Source organism: Phycomyces blakesleeanus (assembly GCF_001638985.1).
Source record: "Phycomyces blakesleeanus NRRL 1555(-) unplaced genomic scaffold PHYBLscaffold_7, whole genome shotgun sequence".
Lineage (NCBI taxonomy): Eukaryota > Fungi > Mucoromycota > Mucoromycetes > Mucorales > Phycomycetaceae > Phycomyces > Phycomyces blakesleeanus.
The window spans coordinates 807,447-824,907 of record NW_017265140.1 but is presented as its reverse complement, the minus strand read 5'-3'; the positions used below and the strand labels follow the sequence as shown (position 1 = coordinate 824,907).

Sequence of the window (17,461 nt, the reverse complement as noted above, 5' to 3'; positions counted from 1 at the left end):
CATTCAGTCATTCAGTCAATCATTTAGTGATAAACCTTACCGGGGAAGGTAGTCCGGACCAGATAGATCACACCGTACAACATCATTTTATATAATGTTCCTGAAGGAATCTTCCAGTGTACATTTCATTATTTCCTTTAGATTGTCTCACTAGTTTCTGTATCAATTTATCATTAATTGCCCAAACAGAAAAACAAAACAACAACAACACATATATATATATAATGTTTGCTAGAGGGTGTTACTTTGGCTATGAACATTTATTTACTACTAAACTTTAAAGACCAAACAAAATACTTCTTTATTATCAAAGACGTATAAAAGTAGGCATCTTATTATTTTTGTGGATCAACCACATTGTTGTTATCGTCGCTTTTTTTTTTTTTTTTTTTTTTTTTTTTTTTTTTATTACAGCAAGGTATTTAGAGTGTCATTACCAATAAATTATAAAGAAATATATATATAAAGGGTTTCCAATTGTCTTAATAGTAAAAGCACTTTAGATAAAAGGATAGAAATGTTGAGTATATATATATAGAAAGGTTATTATTATTATTATTATTATTTATTATTATTTTTTACTCCTTTTGCCGCAGAACAGAACTTCCTCTTTTACTCAGCCGGTGATCATCGGACACAGAAGGCACGGTCATTGCCATTGAGCTGTTTGGTCTTGATTCCTGAGGTGGTTCGCGAATACAGTGAAGTGGGAAGACGCCCTGCGCATTACCACGACTCTCGTTTACGCCGAGACACCATCCATCGTCGTACTCCACAAACAATTTAACTCGGTCACCTGGTAAAATAGTCAATTCATCGTTCAGACTAGGCATAAATGTCGTGATGACAGTAAAGGTGCCAATTGGGTGCTGCCAGACATCCGCTGCTCCTGTTTCTTCTGGTGCTGGTGTCGATACCGCTTTCTCTTGAGTAATTGGAATAGGTGTAACAAAATTGGACTGATTGCTGTACATCATCGATTCTTGGTTGGTGTGTTGATTATTGATGTTGTTGTAATTATTCTGAAGTGTGGCCGGAGGCATGGATATTGCAGTCTGCTGCTGCTGCTGCTGCTTAATGGAATATGGAGACACACTGATAGTGTTTTGTTTTTCACTATACGGAGATTGCAAATTGGATGCATATCCATGAACAATAGCTGGTGTAACATTCGATGGTGTGTTAAAGAATCGACTATTGCGCTGGTCTTCCCGAATGTTTCGTCTGCGTCGTCTGACCAAAGCAAACGCAATAATCGCAACAACTGCAAGTACACCAATAACGATACCGGCAATACCACCACCCGAGATCCCACCAGAACCAGAATCACTGCCGGCAGCCAGGGCAGAATTAGTAGACCTGGCTGTTGGTGAAGAGGTGGGCGAAGTGTAGAGCACAACTGGAGTGGATGGTGGATTAGCCTTTGATATCAGACTCGAACGGGTGGTTGTCTTTGATGTTTTGGAGGATGGTTTGGCTGAGGCTGCTGCTGATGATACTGGAGCCACTTGTGCCTTTGTGGTGGTAAATACAGAGGTCTTTTGAGATGCGTTATTGGCAAAAGACAATGGAGCCGTGGCTATCGAATGAGAATTTACAAAATATAAGCATTCTAATTACGAATTGTGATGTATCCATGTATACTTTTTGGAGTTATGCTTTCATCAGATACAGCTCTGCGAATGATAAAGCGCCTTTGGGTAGGACTCATTTGTGATGGAGTGTATATCAGATCAAGAAGTACAGCAGAAATAGAGAGTGGATAAGAAATTAAATTAGAGGAATGGAAAGGAATGGGATGGGGGAGGAGGGAATGAGAGTGTATGGGTTGGGAGACAAAGGTTGGCAAATGGATAGGAAGAGAAGAGAAAAGGATAATTAATGTAACTGATTAAATGAGATACACATAATAATATATTTTTTATTTTGGTACGACATTTATATATGTGATGCAAAAATAAGAAAAAGGCACAATAATAATAATAGTCTAATGAATGTGTGGGTAATCCGCAGTGTTTATAATCCCACAAATTAAATTAAATTAAATCATATTACATTCAAGCGCTTTGATTTTTATTTGATTTTGTCTCTAAGGATATCCTTTACTTTCTTAAAGACTTTTGTTGTTCTAGTAGAAGAAGTACTAACAGAGCCAGTGGTAATATCAACAGTAATAGTAATGCTGTTCTTTAACAGTATATAGAGAGTCTATGTAATATGTATTACTTGATATTCTTGAAATTTAATACAAAAAAAAAAATACAATAGTAAAATTAGACAAGATTTAAACACCCGTTTAATTTCGTACATTTTAAAGCCACTTTACATTCAAGACCAAAGACGAGTAAAGAGCAGAGATAAAAATAATAACTAGTTAAATTAAAATTAAAATTAAATTCAAATAGAGTAATAGAGTTGAAACATTGAACTTCTTACAAACATCTTTATACATTGTCTTTGGCAAGTGAATCAAAGAAACAGAGACCACATATACAGTCAGAACATAAAAAATAACATAATGGAGCCGCATTTACAATGAAAGAATCAAATATACCTTTGATAGTCAAAGATCATTCATAATCTCTTACTAGCATCTACATATATTACTTCTTTAGACAATTAAAAGCAATCAACCGAATCTATCCGTACTAACTGAGCCACTTGGGTAATTTGATGATTGTATTATATTATTATTTCTCTTTTGAATCTCTTCCAACCTGAAGTCTCGATATAAAAAGCTAGTTATATGCTAAAGTTTGATTTGAATGTGTCAGGTACATTGATCAAAAAAAAAGTTCTAATTTGTTCACATTTTATTTTCATTGTCGGATCAAATCACGTCAACAATATCCATCAAGTTTTAAGTTTCAATATACTTCTTGGCAATCAGGTACATATTAATTTTGGCGACTGGTCGAGAAGTAGTGCATAATGTCCTTATAGTTCAAGTGATTGTTTGAGCAAAGAAATCAAATAAAGAAAGAGGCTCAAGTAGGTTATGACAGTTTGACAGACATAATTGTTCAATTTATAGTAGAAATTCATTTCAAGAAAGGCATAAAGAGATAATGAAGTGTTACTCAATTAAATGTTTGTCCTGACTTCACTTGAAAAAAAAAAAAAACAACAAAAATTCCAGCAGTATCTTTAATTTTTTTTTTTTTTTGGATCGAGACTGAATTTTCTTTCACCTTTTTTTTTATATGTATATATGTATTAAAAATTAAATTTATTTTTACCAATGAGTAGCAACACACCCATTACCATTGACCAACCTGAGAATTCCAATTCCAATGGACTTCATCTTATTAATTTCCAGTTACCCACATCTGGTACTAATATAACAACGAATAATAATATATTACTAACGCATATATAAAAGAGTCTTTACAACCTAGAAAAAATTTCACTATAGAGGAGGATATACGCCTATGCGAGTCTTTTATTTCTATTGCCTTTTATCCAAGACCTGACGATGAACAAAAGGGTGGTACATTTTGGTCTAGGATCGCCGACCATTACAAGAACTCAAATGTCAATAATGCTATCGAGCGGAATGCTCGTGCCTTGACAAATCGCTGGCAACTTATAAACAAGGGAGTCAGCAAATATGTCAGAATCTTGGCTAAAGTCGAACAGGAAAATCCAAGCGGTTCTCTTGATTATACCAACGTAAGCTAATTTATATAAATACATACATACGCATATATGTATATATATATTTCGTGATTATTAAAGCAATAGTCTAGAAATTCAGGGCTAAGACAATCTATAGGACCCAGATGAAGACAAACTTTACCTTGGACCACTGCCACCAAGTACTTGCACGCGAAAAAAAGTGGATAGATGCAGTTATGAAGTCCGTCGAAAAAAAGAGGGCCAAGAACTCCAAAACTGGTGCTAATTCTGTTGCTACTACTACTACTACTACTACTACTACTACTGCTGCTGCTACTGCTACTGCTACAGCTACTGCTGATGTTGATGTTGCTGTAGCAAATACACTCGAAGAAGCTGACAGTGGATCTGACATTTCTCTGTCTCCGCCCACTGGTAGAACGCAGCAGATGGTGACTAATGAGCCTAAAAAGAGATCTTTCCAAGAGATGATGCAGACGTTCTCTGCCAGAATTGACGAGACTACAACCTTGGAGGTAAACGACACATCTGATCTCACAAATAAAGTCGCCAAGGACCAAGCTGCTGCTCAACTACTGTTGGTTAAAGAACAAATACGTGTGGCCGAAGCTGAGCGGCTAGTAGCTGAAGAACGGATACTGCTTACTAAAGCGCAACGACTGATAGCTGAAGCACAGTTTATAGCCATTGATGCAAACGAAATTAAAGATCCTACTAAGCGTCAGTGGATGTTAAATATGCAAAATAAAATTATGGAGAAAGGCTCTGGTGACAGTAGAAATAACGTTGACAGTAATTAAGATAGAAATTAAACTATATATATATATACACGTTTTACTTATTTATTCAATTATTTTTGGCACCTCTCGCCTTCTCTCTCTCTCTTATACAAGCTCTCAATAAGATCCTGTTTCAAAATTGAAGTACTGTTCACCGGTTCTAGATCTCAGATGCCTTTGGAAGGCTATCTGGCAAAGCTTTCCTCCTTAGGAAACGAGCACTCCAAACCAGAAACTAAATGTGCTCTAAGCTGAAACAGGATCTATCTATCTATCTATATATATATCGATGTTATGGCCTTCATCTGCTATATCCTGTCCTCCATCTTATTCACAAGCTTGTGATTCTCTGTCTCTCTTATCCTCAACAGCCATATAGTGTAAACATTGTATACTCTGTCATAATGCCATATAAAGTGTCTTTGATCCACATCCTATTTGGCCTGGAGATTACGGCAAAACGTGCCTGAAATACACCAAACACACGCTCAACATCCTTACTCTCAGCCTTTTGATTCTTAGCTTGGTAAATTTCTTGAAAAAAAAAGAGAGATATTGGTTAAAAAGAATTAAAAGATCATGATATATCTTTTGAGATTCTTGGGGGAATCATTAAAAGTCTTGATAAATGAGCCGTAGGCAGAATATACTTCATATGTCAAAGTAGTATCACTCACATGTTGTAGTTATGATTGTTAGCTATGCATTCTAATGACCGGGGGGAAGTAAGATTGACCTTACTGATCAAAGTGTAGTTGTTGTGTTCTTTCACACCCTTGGGAACACATGGACTAACAAAGACCCTGGTCATTCTGAATCATCTTCAGAACTTGCTTCTGCAAGGTAGGTATATTCTGGGCTAAGGTCATCATATAATTGCAACTTGTCTACGTTTTCTGTTGCGATATATTGTGGTGTAAGCTCTTCGTTTTGAACATCTTCCTCGAGGTCCAAGTCCGAGAAATAGGCATCTCCTATGGCTCTAATCCTCATCATCACAATTCCAAAGCCATCCAGCATGCGTTCATTTTCTTCTAACAATGTAAGCTATGGTTCAAAGTTTATCCTTATTAGATTTTTATATAAGAATGTATATAAATATAAAGGGTTGAAGAAATAATAAACGAGATTTTTTTTTTAAAAAAATAAAAAATAAAACAGTCGTAATTTTAAAGATCTTATAGGAGGGGTTTGTACATGCATGAGTGAGACTTTTGACCAAAAAGAGAAAAAAGAGAATAATGTCAAAGACATTTAGCAGCTGTGTCTTGAAGCTAGTAAGAGAATAGCAAAAGGTAAAAGTTATAGATTGAGGAGTGTGACTATCGTACTAGGGTTGTTAATCTAATGGGTCTGGAGACGAGTGAATCTTATGCTGGCTTCTCAGGGCTAGAGAATAAGACAGCTGTTTTATGTCGATTCATTTTTTGAAGCATTACGGAGCATAGCCATATATAAAAACAGCTGGTATAATTATCTCCTGTTTTACCTGTTGAGAAAAGTTGAATTTACTTTGTAGATTGTGTTCTGTAAAAACCAAGTCTGGCTTATTGCTATATGTATAAATAAATAAAAGGAGAGTAGTTGGATCAAAAGATGTGTATTTAGTCAATTGATACCAGTTAGTAGTATATGTAATAGCCAGTAACGGATATTCAAGTTATACATTCTGCTTTATTAAAGAAAAACCTCGAAATAAAATTAAAATGCATATCTTTTGATAACGGGACCATTGATATTGTACAAGAGTATTCAATATGTGTGTGTGCCAATGATTATGTAAACCCAAGGGAAATCTAATCTTTTTGTTTGTTTGTTTGTCTAACAAAGACAATAGTGGCTGTTTATCTAACAAAGACAATAGTGGCTGTTTATCTGTAGATTGCATGGGTTTGTCCGCTAGATACTTTGCTAGTCATAATGGTTCTAGGCTTATTCAAAAGAATATATGAATATTTGCGAAAATGGCTTTATATAATTGGATAGAGTATGAAACAGAGAGCATTTGAATCATTGGTGGTGTATTGTTATCTGCTACTTACTGATGGCATTTGTGTGTTACCTGGTATTTGGAGATCAAGTTTGTAATCCAAATATTTGATAGTATTATTCAGCATACTGCAAAATACAGACTACTCTAAAGGGAAGTGTGATATACAGATACAAACAACAAATGTGGGATCGTTAATGCTACCCATGTATCTAATTTGTTTAACAATATAAAGTAGAAGAATATGAAGGGGGGGTTTCAAGTGAAACATATATATATTTTCAATTTTAATTGGTCTTTTTTTTTGGGTAAGAGAAAAAGGGAAGGAAAGGCAAAGGGTATCTGATGGTGACACCTTTTGTGATTCATGTGAGTAAGATGACGTTTGATAAGTATCGATAGGTATAGTGGGTTGCCCTCACCTTGTACTGTATTGTACTGGTTTTGTGTGAGTCTAAAGATCTGTTTTGGTTGGTAGCAGTTGTGCCATGGGGGAGGGGAAATGATCTGATATGCTTTTGAACTTTATTATGTATGGATATGAATGTCTTGAGTCAAATTAGGTTTCAAAAGAGCTTTGACCATACACCTTTGGGCTATTGAGATTGCGTATTAATAATTGATCGAATGTTGCTCTGTCTGCTTATCCATCTGACTATTGGAGTTCATTAAATTCAATAGGGATATTGATTGATTAAAACTGATATTAAAAAAATATATGGAATTAATGCATAGAAAATAGCTACGATCGTGACAATATCAGTTGACGTGTCAAAAACCCCATTTTTTCTTTGGTCTTATTTCTCTGCTTGCATTACATTTTCTCTCTTTCTCTCTTTAATATAAATATATCAAAAAATTTATACTAAGAAACCACCAAAAAAATACAAAGCAAAAATGTCTTTTTCTACTGTCAATACAATCAAGGCAAACCTTCGTTCAGCGTCTGCCTTTAGGTTATTATCATCATCAACAGTCGGAGCCGGCACCCCAGCCGTAACAGCCGTGGTAGCAGCAAAGGCAGCAACCGCAGCCGCAGTCGCAGTTGGTGCAGGTGCATCAAATACAGTTCAGTACAGATCGTTCTATAGGACAATCCTAGAGCCAAAGGATGACATCCAGGACATGCTCAACGTCATCGAGAGTCTCAAGGCCGATATTGCCTCTCTTGAAAACACCTATCACCTCAAGCAGAATGCACCACCTCCCACACTAAAGACCAGCCAAAGAGAGCCAGAAGAACTGCAATCCGACGTGTTGGAGAATGTGATCACAGAGGCGTCCTTTTATCGTACTACAGAGGATGATGGTCAAACCAGAACACACAGCTTTGAAGCCGTTCACATCAGTACTCCAACCAATTCACCTCGTGTTGGATTTGAAGACGCTATAGTTAGTGACTATTTTGAAAAATAAAAATACATATATACATATATACTCTTATACATAATATATATATATAAATTTATAAATTTATAATTGATTTGGCACCTGACACTCCTGGTGACATAACCAGACTCCGTTCAAGCTTAAATCCAAAAAAAGAAAAAAAAAGAAAAATGCCGCTCAAAAAGAAAAAAAAAAGAAAAAAGAAAATCGTGTTTAGGACTGCGGTCCTATCTTAACTTCACTTCTTCCACTAAATCTTCATTTCTATCTTCTTCTTCTTCTTCTTTACTCATGTTATTCGGGGGCATCTACTTTATAGTCAAGCTACTCTTTCTCCAGCTATACCCAGCCTACATATGTTACAAGGCCATCAAAGTCAATGATCCAAATCAGTTTGGTCCCTTATTAACCTATTGGGTCGTTGCATCTGGTTTCCTGGTAGCAGAGTACTTGACCGACATCTTTTTGTTTTGGTAAGAGATAACTAAAGAAAAAAATAAGACATATCATATAATAGATAGCTGGATGGTTGGATTGAGTAAAGACAGAACATGAAAATCGAATGAAAGAAGGGGATTTCTAAGCAGCAACCAAAACAAAATAGGGTTCCGTTCTACACCGACATCAAGTTTGTTCTTCTCTTATGGCTTATCTTGCCTCAAACACAAGGAACACTCGTAGTCTATCGGGACTGGCTTGACCCATTCTTATCACAGCATGAAGAGTACATCGACAAGACTCTTATAGACATTCAAACCAAAGCGAGACAAACTATATCCCTTCATCTACAGACACTCCTTTATACTCTACGTAATGTGATCATTGACATAATCAAGGTAAGAGAGAGAAAAAAATTATGAAAAGAGAGAAATCAAGAAAGATATGGTAGAGTATGATGACTTGGCTTTGGTTGGGTTGGGATGTGTTATAATGGAGCAAGATATCATTATAATACAATGGCATACAACGCACACTATCATTATTGGCAGTATGGTCATTGATAATAATGTTTTAATTTTTTATTATACAATCTAAATCAGGGGAAACACGAGAATACCCAAGACACACAACCACCGACAGCCGCAGTATCTAATACCCCAGATAAAGAGGAGGTCTCAAATACCATGAACCCATTTTCACTATTTTCAACCTTTGTTGGCAATCAACGGCCAGTCACAGCTGATAAAGATATAGCAGCATCACTAGTATCAACAGGACTGGGACCAGGAACAGGAGCGGGAGTATTAGCCGAGGAAACAAAGGTTGAGCGCACAGACAGCTACGATTCCTTGGCATCATTTGTGTCTGGAGGACGCAACAAGACAGCACAGGGCAAGGGGGGATCATCACCATCTTCTTCTTCTAGTCCTGGCAAAGACATCGACAAACCAAATGAGACCACGGCCACGTGGGGAGGCTACTTTACCGGATGGGCATGGAAGGCGTCTGATGCCAAGAAAAATAATGACATTCAGGAGTCTTCGTCATCACCGTCGTCTTTAAAGTCTTCAAAGACTGACTGACCAACTAGCCAAATGAACGAATGAATAAGATCGTGTTTGCTTTATTTTACCTTACTTTACTTTGCCTTGCTTAGCTTTGCTTAGCTTTGCCTAGCTTTGCCTAGCTTTGCCTAGCTTTGCCTTGCTTAGCTTTGCCTCGTCTTGTTTTTTTTTTCGTAGTTTATTCTGCAACATACAGACTAGGTGAATCAAACCAAACTAAACCCCCCTTTTCATTTTCTTCTTTTATTTTGGTTATATCACTCTTGCCATTAGTACAGTATTAAACAAACTTCAATTGGGATTTCAATATATATAAAAAAAGATTCAATTGAGAGATATATAAGAGATAAGTGAGAATGAGTGGGTATTATTGGTTTGGTTTGGTTCGGTTCGGTTTGATTCCTTTCAAATTAATTCAATTCAAATCAATTCAATTCAAGTCAAGTCAAGTCAAGTCAATCAAACGCAATTGATCAAATCTCTAAGCATAGCACAATAATAAACATTAACCCATTTTATACACAAACACAAACACACCTTTTGATTTTGATTTTGATTTTAAGATTCAATCATCCAACATAAAAATGCTTCCTTTTCATTTTTGAGTTTGAGTTTGTCAGACCAAAGCACAATATTTTATAGAGAAAATACCAATTTATAATATACGGGTCCGTATGTGTATTGAAAATGGATCGTAAGCTTCTTGAAATGCACATCATATTTGATCATTCGATTTGAAATATATATATGTAATTTGATGAACCCCAGAGATAACAAGAGCACAAAGATAAATAAATACATATTATAACAAAAATCACCCTGCAGTGTGTCAGATGATTAGTGAATAGTGATTAGTGAGTAGTGAGTGTATGCGTATGTTTGCGCGTATTTGTACTTTGGTTAATATTTGGTTTCTGATGTGATTTATTAAATCATAAAAATTTATATGCTATATAGTATATTGTGCACTTGATCAAATTTAACGCTCAAATGGATTATCTCCAGGCTGCAGAGGCACAGCAGAGGCACAACAGTTTCCTGTGCAGAAGGTATAGATTCCCAGAGTGGGATGATGTCTTTCTCTATTTGTATTAAAATAAAGAGATACTAAAGCTACCCCACGTTTGGATCAAAATTTGGTAGGACCGAATATAAACCTATCCAGTACATTAACAATCCTTTACATATATATACACACACGTATATATACATACTTATATGTGTTGTCAAAGGTCTTTCCTTCTTCCTTCTTCCTATGTTTCTTTTTACTTTTTATATAATAACCGCCAAGAATTTTCAACATAGCCTCTCCCCTAGTCCCAGCCCTAGTCGTCTTTTTTTTCTTTCATTTTCTTTTATTGATTTTCAATAGCTAAATTTGTCTATACATATACATATACATATATAAACCAAGTGCATTCTAAATATTAATTAAATGTTAATGCTGCTTTTGATAACGAGATTAAGGACAATGTTTCAAATAGTAATAATAAAAGTTGAAATGCTAACTGACTGAATAAAACTAAAAAAGACAATAAAGAAAAGAAAAAGAAAATAGACTACTGAGGCTTAATAAGTACTTTTTTTTATGTAATAAGTTTATACTACCAATGTACAAGTTACTGCACCACAAGAGTCCTCTTATCCTTCTTCTTATTCTTTATCATCTTCAAATAGCATAAGCTGCTTGATAATTTTTCTATATATTCTAATCAAATTTGAACCATAGGCTTTCTAATTTATAGCATTCTGTTTACATAATAGAATGTGAGCTACTTGAATAAAGAAAGAAAGAAACAAAAAAAACAACTTGGATTTTATTCCATATATCTTTTACGCATTTCAATTGGATCAAAGAATTTCTTCTTTTCTTTTAGAGGAGTACTGATAAGAACTTGAATATTTGACACCTTAAAAGTAGCAAAAAACAAAAAAGTAGGCTGTGAAAGTTGTGCTTCCTGAGATATAGTTGGATATTTTTTTCCCTGCTTACGCTATTTCCACATTTGCAACTTTCAGCTGTAATACAGTACCGAAAAGAAATGTTTCGCCCATTTTAACATCCGCCATGAATGGTAAAGAAGATATCACAACTTCAAATCCCTTTCTAAAGATGTACAATACGTATTGAAATATAATACTTGGAACAATAAAAGTGAAAGACATATATATTAATAATGTAAAAAAAAGATACAGTTTTAATAGCGGATTCGCTTAAATTTCTTTTTCTTAAGTAAGGCCAATCGATTTGGCATATTCAAGCAGCATCTTCTACAAGTTTTTGCTGATATTTTGTTCCACTCTTCCAACAAAGCAGCCTTCAGCTCATTCAGAGAATTTTGTCTGGGGCGTCTTGCTCTGATTCTGTGATCAATGATTCCCCATATATTCTCAATGGGGCTAAGGTCAGGGCTGTTGGGTGGCCATTGCAAAACATCAATACCATGTTCTTTCTTGAACTTTCCTGCAACTTTTGATTTATGCGCCTTGGCATTATCTTCCTGGAACTTGTAGCTACCGCTGCTAGGTACAGGAAGAGCATGCAAGAATGGAAGAAAATGGTCTCGAAGAACTTCTACATATCTTGGACCATCCATGTTTTCATCTACGAAAACAAGTGGACTAAGTCCTCCTGACCAGATACACCCCCAGACCATAACCGATCCACCATTTCCTTGCACCTTTGGGACAAAGTGATCCGTATCAAACCTCTCACCAGTTTTGCGCCAGAGTTTTCTGCTTGAATTTTTCTTATACAGCACAAATGACGACTCGTCACTCCAGATAGCTGTTTCCCACTGTTTATTCCAGTCTTTCACGGTTTTGTACCAAGCTCGGCGTTTGGCAATGTGTGCCTTGGTAAGAAAAGGCTTTGACACAGGTTTACGGCAAAAATAGTCCATGCTGTGCAAAGCTTTACGCATGGTAACCTTGCTGACATTCTTTCCCGTGTCAGCACTAGCATCATCAACAAGATCATCCAACGTTGACCACCTGTCTTTTTTGAGATTCGAGACAATACGTCTTTTGTCTCTAGGTGTGAGGATCTGTGGTCTTCCAGAAGACTTTCTGTTATCGGCAGTTCCTCTTTCTTTATATCTCTTTAAAAAATATCGAACTGTTGATTTGGGTACATTCAGCTTGGCTGAAATGCTGGCAACATTATTTCCATCAAGTTGAAGTCCAAGGATCTTTCCTTTCGTCAAATCTGAAAGCGCATTATAGGGCCCACGAGAGTTATTCTTTTGTGTGTTTGGCATTATGGTAGAATTGTTAATTAGTTTTTTAAGACGTTGAAAAATATAAAATATAGGTTATAAAGCAAAGGTGCAAATAGCGCGCCAGGGTGCGAAACATTTCTTTCTCAGTGTATATCTTGCTTCAGATTATTGTTTATTCACACAGGGTTATGTATACCACAACACAGTCTACTTTTGTGACCGAAATTACTTGGTATAAGCGCTTGTCTGTTCATCAATAAAGCATTATACTTTTTAAGCTCAAAATTCTCCTTCTCTCTAGATAAGGTATGAATTTCATAAGATTTTTATTTGTTTCTTCATCATCTGCTTTTAACTCACTTTATATTTACTATGCCACATGAAAAAAAAGATTCTAAAACATCACTAGAAATATCACAAAATATATATCATTATTAAAATGTACACAACTTTCTATTTTTGATCCTTCCCATTACCTTCCGGTTCTGGGCCAAAACAAAATATAAGTCTATGGAAAGTGTAAGGACCAAAAAGCAAACGCAAAAGCAAACGCAAAAGCAAAAGCAAAAGCAAAACAAAGAGAGAAACAAAACAAAAAGGCTTATTTTGGAAGATTATGTAATGATTTTCCCATCTGATTATGAATGTGGTCGCAAGTCATCACATATATACAGCGTCTTGAATCAAAACGAACCAAGGTTGAAATAAGACACCTGTAGAACCACCCTCGAAAGGCTAATAGAGAACTGCTCTAAGAGTTTTGAGGAGAATATCTCTGCCTTCTATGGTTTGTATTCAATAGAACCGGACCCAGGACGAGAAAAAGAAAATGTTGCTTTCAATGTACTTCAATAGGCATACACATATCATTTAAAAATAATAAGATAAGAAAACAGACGTTTGTCATCTTAATTAAACTTTAATTATTCCTTTTAACTAATATAAGAATATGCGGCAACCATCTGGCGCAACAATATTACCAAGACAACAAATTTGCTTTCCAATAAACAATACAAAAAAAAACCAAGAAAACCGCTACGTTTCAGCAAATTTTCAGAATACATCCCATATGTATATTCTACAAATAATTCTTTCTGTTAATAACATAAATGTTGGAATTCTTACTCTAGCTCAATTGTTAAAGTAGGAAATACGCCTTTAGAATATAACTCAAGCGCCAACTTTTTTCCCCAACATAATGTATACGCAAAGAACTTGCAAATCAAGTATCCATGTATCATGTAAAATGAGACGATTGTATCTTCTGTTAGCCACAGGAAGTAAAACCCCTTCTTTAATTAAACGGCGAATTTGCTCAGGGCCGTACTTATTCTTTGTCTTTTGTCTTTTGAAATAGAAACGGTACTTAATTTATTGGTAAAATCTTCACCTTCATGTTCTCTTTCATTCGAACCATGTTGCTTTTCCAATAATAATAATAATAATAATAATAATCAAAACAGGGATCTTTGCGAAAAGAAACACTAGAATTGTCTTGAAATCACCCTATTTTTTTTACCCATAATGATAGTAATTTATTAATATTATTATTATTTTTATCGACTATTTAATTTAACACATCGTAATCTAGTGTGCTACAGTTATTTTAAAGAAGAAAAACTAGCAATAGACACCCACACATACATACACAAACACACGTATGTTTTAGTTTTGTGTCTCTTGACGTCCAAAGTTAAAGTACTAAAAGCAATTGGTTGGTTAGTAGATATATATATAAGGAATTATTGATAATTCATATATTTACCTTTTCACGGAACAAGAAGTGTCCGGGGCGCTTTTCATCTTTATCCTCTTCATTGTGTTCTTGTTTCTCAGGTACAGGGGCCTCTTCTTTAACAACCCCTTCGCTGATTTCAACTGTCGCTGTCTCCTTGGCATCCCACTCACGTGTTTTTTCCATAGTAATAAGTCTTCGAGACCATTGGCCAAAGTTTTGTTCACTGTTGGATAAAAGCTTCATGGATGGGTGTTGAGGTACATCGTTATTTGAATATCTAGAGCAATAATAACAAAATTCTTAGTATCATTATTGTTATTAAGAGAGAAAGAGATGAATGATTGTTAAATCAAATATACCTAATGTATAATGATTATAACTTACTCATCTACAACTGTTGGGAGCCAGTAAACTAATCTACCGCCAACACGAAGATGCTCGGCCGCAAAATTGAGAAGATCAATAAGAACCTCTGACATTTCATATGGTTTTGTAGGAGGATAGTAGTCTACTCTCCTATAATAATAATAATAATAATAATAATGGTAAAAGCAATATACACATAAGTACAATGATATAATTAAAATCGAAGTATAATCTACAAGTTCCATTTTTCATTTGAATCAACTTACTCGTGCATCGGCTCACCTTCATAGGTTCGCATCTTCAGAGGTGTCTTTGTCTCGTCCTTTCTACCAAGCTTCTTTGCACCAGCACGAACACCATACGGAGCTTTATAATTATTATTCAAGTATATACATATATAATAAAGCAAAAAGTCAGTAATATATCCATTTCCAAATACCCATAATTTAATACTCCAATTTTCCCTTAAACAATCCAAAAAAAATAAAAAAAATAGACTGGGTACCCACGATCTACGTAAGAGTGCAATAGATAGTTAGTATGTATTTTGGTAAAACACCTACAGAATATAGATATGAATATTTATTTACCAGTTACAATAGCATCGAGCCAAGCTTTGGTTCTCCAAGGGTGGTGACAGACATCAAAGACAAGTGAATCAAGAACTCGACCCTGAAGACTATACTGTTCAATGTTGGCCTTGACACCATCGTTCTTTTTTCCTCTGATCTGTCTACCGTCAATATCGGATCCCATAGTGAATGCACCAAAGTGGGCACATGTGAATAAGAAACTGCCAGTACCGACAAAGGGGTCGTACACAAGCTTTCCGGGAGCAGCTAAGGCTTGGTTAGCCATGACTAATGAAAGTTCTGCGTCCATTGAAGTTGTGCCGAGATACTTTCGCTTTTTTAAGTTATACTTATTGACTACATCGCGACCACCTGTTGCAACCTAATTTTGTATATTTTATATTAATACAAGTATATATATGTATATACAAAAGCATAGTAATTATATAAGCTACTCTTGCTTTTTTTTGAAAAGGCGACTAGAATCTACAGCTTGCTTTTGATCTTTTGATTTTACCAATTTTCCAAAATAAATGTGCTTGGGTTCCTTCTTAACAGCACCTAATTTTCCAGCTTCGGAACCATAATCTTCCATAACACCAAATTGTACTTCTGGGTTCTTCATGTCAATAGGACCATCGAAAGCCAAAAATGAAAAAGAGTTTATAATGTCGCGCTGTTCAGGAACAGAAATAGTAGATCCAAAACCCGATACTGAGAACTTGAAAGACTTTTCATTGTATGCTGGCTAATAATGTTTTATATGGATAAAATATAATTGACATGAGTACAATTCTTTTGTTTTTGTTGTTGTTTTTGCAGTTACCCGACATTAATATGTATATATATCTATATATCTATGATAATATTTATCTATTTTACTCACCCAACGTTCGGGGTTCTCTTTAACCATTGTATGCACCTCAGCATAATTCTTTCCCTCTCCCCAGAGCTCATAAATATTCCTTTTTTGGTAATTGAAGTAAGCACCTTCGAATGAATAATTTGCACATTAAAAATAATATTCATTCGGCATATGTACCTACTTGATCAAAATGGCTCTTTCCACCAACTTGCGTGCAGCTTCGTCCGATTCGAGCTCTACTTTAAAGAATGGGCTCTAAAGCAATATATAAATTAATTACTTCTATTGTGTTTATTATCATTATTCGAATATTCCTTACATCGAGACTGTAGCTTCCTTCTTCATAGCTGTATTTTACTCGGGCAAGTTGAGCAAGTGACAGGAATTCGGGGAGACGGAATTCATCATGAAACTAAGTAATTTTGTAATAATGAGAAAATGTGAAATGAGTCTCTTTTTTTTCAATTTTTTTTTGATGTTTGTCATTCTTCATTTCATCTTGAGCACACTATTGTTTTAAATTATTTATTGTAATTCCATACTTGTGCGAATTGCACCAAATATTGTGGCATTGGGGATGGGCAAAAAAAGGACTGAGAGTTACAAGACAAGCTTAGGCTCAGCCACTTCTTTTCACTGTTAAAAATAAAAAGCAGGCACAATTGATCGGTCGCGGTTTAAACCTTGTAAAGCATTGTCTGCACTGATTTGTGCTACTATGAAGCGATTCTTTTTTTTTTTATTATTATTAAAAAATAAAATAAAATATAGAAAAAAGAGCAATTATAATCTTGCTTTGATATGTCAAAAGAAAAGGTTGAATATTAATATTTTGACCTTAATTGCGAAAGAGAGGGGTATCACTCACAGTGAATTCCTTTTGTTTTAATGATTACTGAACTAATTTACAGTCAACTTGCTTTAGAATTGGATCGAAAATTAAACAAGAAAAAAGTGCATTCTATTGATTGTCATTTAAGGCATTTGCCCATTTTGTGTTGGTTTCAAATAGTTTGATATTGATTGCATTGGTAATGCTTTTAAAAAAAGACCTAATTAAGTTGAAAGAACTAACTCTATGGTTTACTTTTATTTGAGTTTATTTAGTTTTAATTAATCAAGGTTAATAAATCAAATAATACAAGATTTTATTGATCTAAACTCATAAAACCCACAATGTACCCTACAGCAACAAGTTTCAATATATATGTATATTAATTGAATTTCTATATCAAATGTATGAAATTAAAGGAAAATTCAATAAACACATAATTCAAGTTATCTCAACTTATGTATGTATACATCCATCGTTTATGTTCTTCTTCATGTTGTTGTTCGTCTTCTTCTTTAGGAATGTTTTGTAGGCAGTACAATATATTAGACGTCACAAGATAAAC

At 34.9% G+C, this 17,461-nt stretch overlaps 6 protein-coding genes across 6 annotated transcripts; 3 read left to right on the top strand and 3 right to left on the bottom strand.

Annotated features, from left to right (window-relative positions):
* Positions 1 to 578: 578 nt before the first annotated feature.
* Positions 579 to 1,711, bottom strand: PHYBLDRAFT_143676 (hypothetical protein; the record flags this gene model as incomplete). The annotated part of the gene is made up of 2 exons (XM_018431039.1): positions 579 to 1,579; positions 1,645 to 1,711. 2 exons carry the CDS (start codon positions 1,709 to 1,711, stop codon positions 579 to 581), a joined length of 1,068 nt encoding a protein of 355 aa, XP_018293473.1.
* A 2,071-nt stretch (positions 1,712 to 3,782) lies between these two features.
* Positions 3,783 to 4,439, top strand: PHYBLDRAFT_166675 (hypothetical protein; the record flags this gene model as incomplete). The annotated part of the gene is made up of 1 exon (XM_018435459.1): positions 3,783 to 4,439. One exon carries the CDS (start codon positions 3,783 to 3,785, stop codon positions 4,437 to 4,439), a length of 657 nt encoding a protein of 218 aa, XP_018293472.1.
* Positions 4,440 to 4,782: 343 nt separating this feature from the next.
* PHYBLDRAFT_64349 (hypothetical protein) lies at positions 4,783 to 5,438 on the bottom strand (the record flags this gene model as incomplete). The annotated part of the gene is made up of 2 exons (XM_018441284.1): positions 4,783 to 4,952; positions 5,249 to 5,438. 2 exons carry the CDS (start codon positions 5,436 to 5,438, stop codon positions 4,783 to 4,785), a joined length of 360 nt encoding a protein of 119 aa, XP_018293471.1.
* A 1,867-nt stretch (positions 5,439 to 7,305) lies between these two features.
* Positions 7,306 to 7,824, top strand: PHYBLDRAFT_166674 (hypothetical protein; the record flags this gene model as incomplete). The annotated part of the gene is made up of 1 exon (XM_018435458.1): positions 7,306 to 7,824. The coding sequence occupies one exon, from the start codon at positions 7,306 to 7,308 to the stop codon at positions 7,822 to 7,824; it is 519 nt and encodes a 172-aa protein (XP_018293470.1).
* A 264-nt stretch (positions 7,825 to 8,088) lies between these two features.
* PHYBLDRAFT_110931 (hypothetical protein) lies at positions 8,089 to 8,657 on the top strand (the record flags this gene model as incomplete). Its single annotated transcript, XM_018428186.1, has 2 exons — positions 8,089 to 8,270; positions 8,402 to 8,657. 2 exons carry the CDS (start codon positions 8,089 to 8,091, stop codon positions 8,655 to 8,657), a joined length of 438 nt encoding a protein of 145 aa, XP_018293469.1.
* A 5,292-nt stretch (positions 8,658 to 13,949) lies between these two features.
* Positions 13,950 to 16,638, bottom strand: PHYBLDRAFT_132663 (hypothetical protein; the record flags this gene model as incomplete). The annotated part of the gene is made up of 11 exons (XM_018429510.1): positions 13,950 to 14,029; positions 14,172 to 14,224; positions 14,289 to 14,538; positions 14,646 to 14,777; positions 14,894 to 14,996; positions 15,218 to 15,581; positions 15,717 to 15,947; positions 16,086 to 16,164; positions 16,246 to 16,319; positions 16,384 to 16,476; positions 16,607 to 16,638. Coding segments are annotated over 10 exons (1,394 nt in total), but the record flags the coding sequence as incomplete, so codon positions are not given.
* Between the last annotated feature and the right edge of the window lie 823 nt (positions 16,639 to 17,461).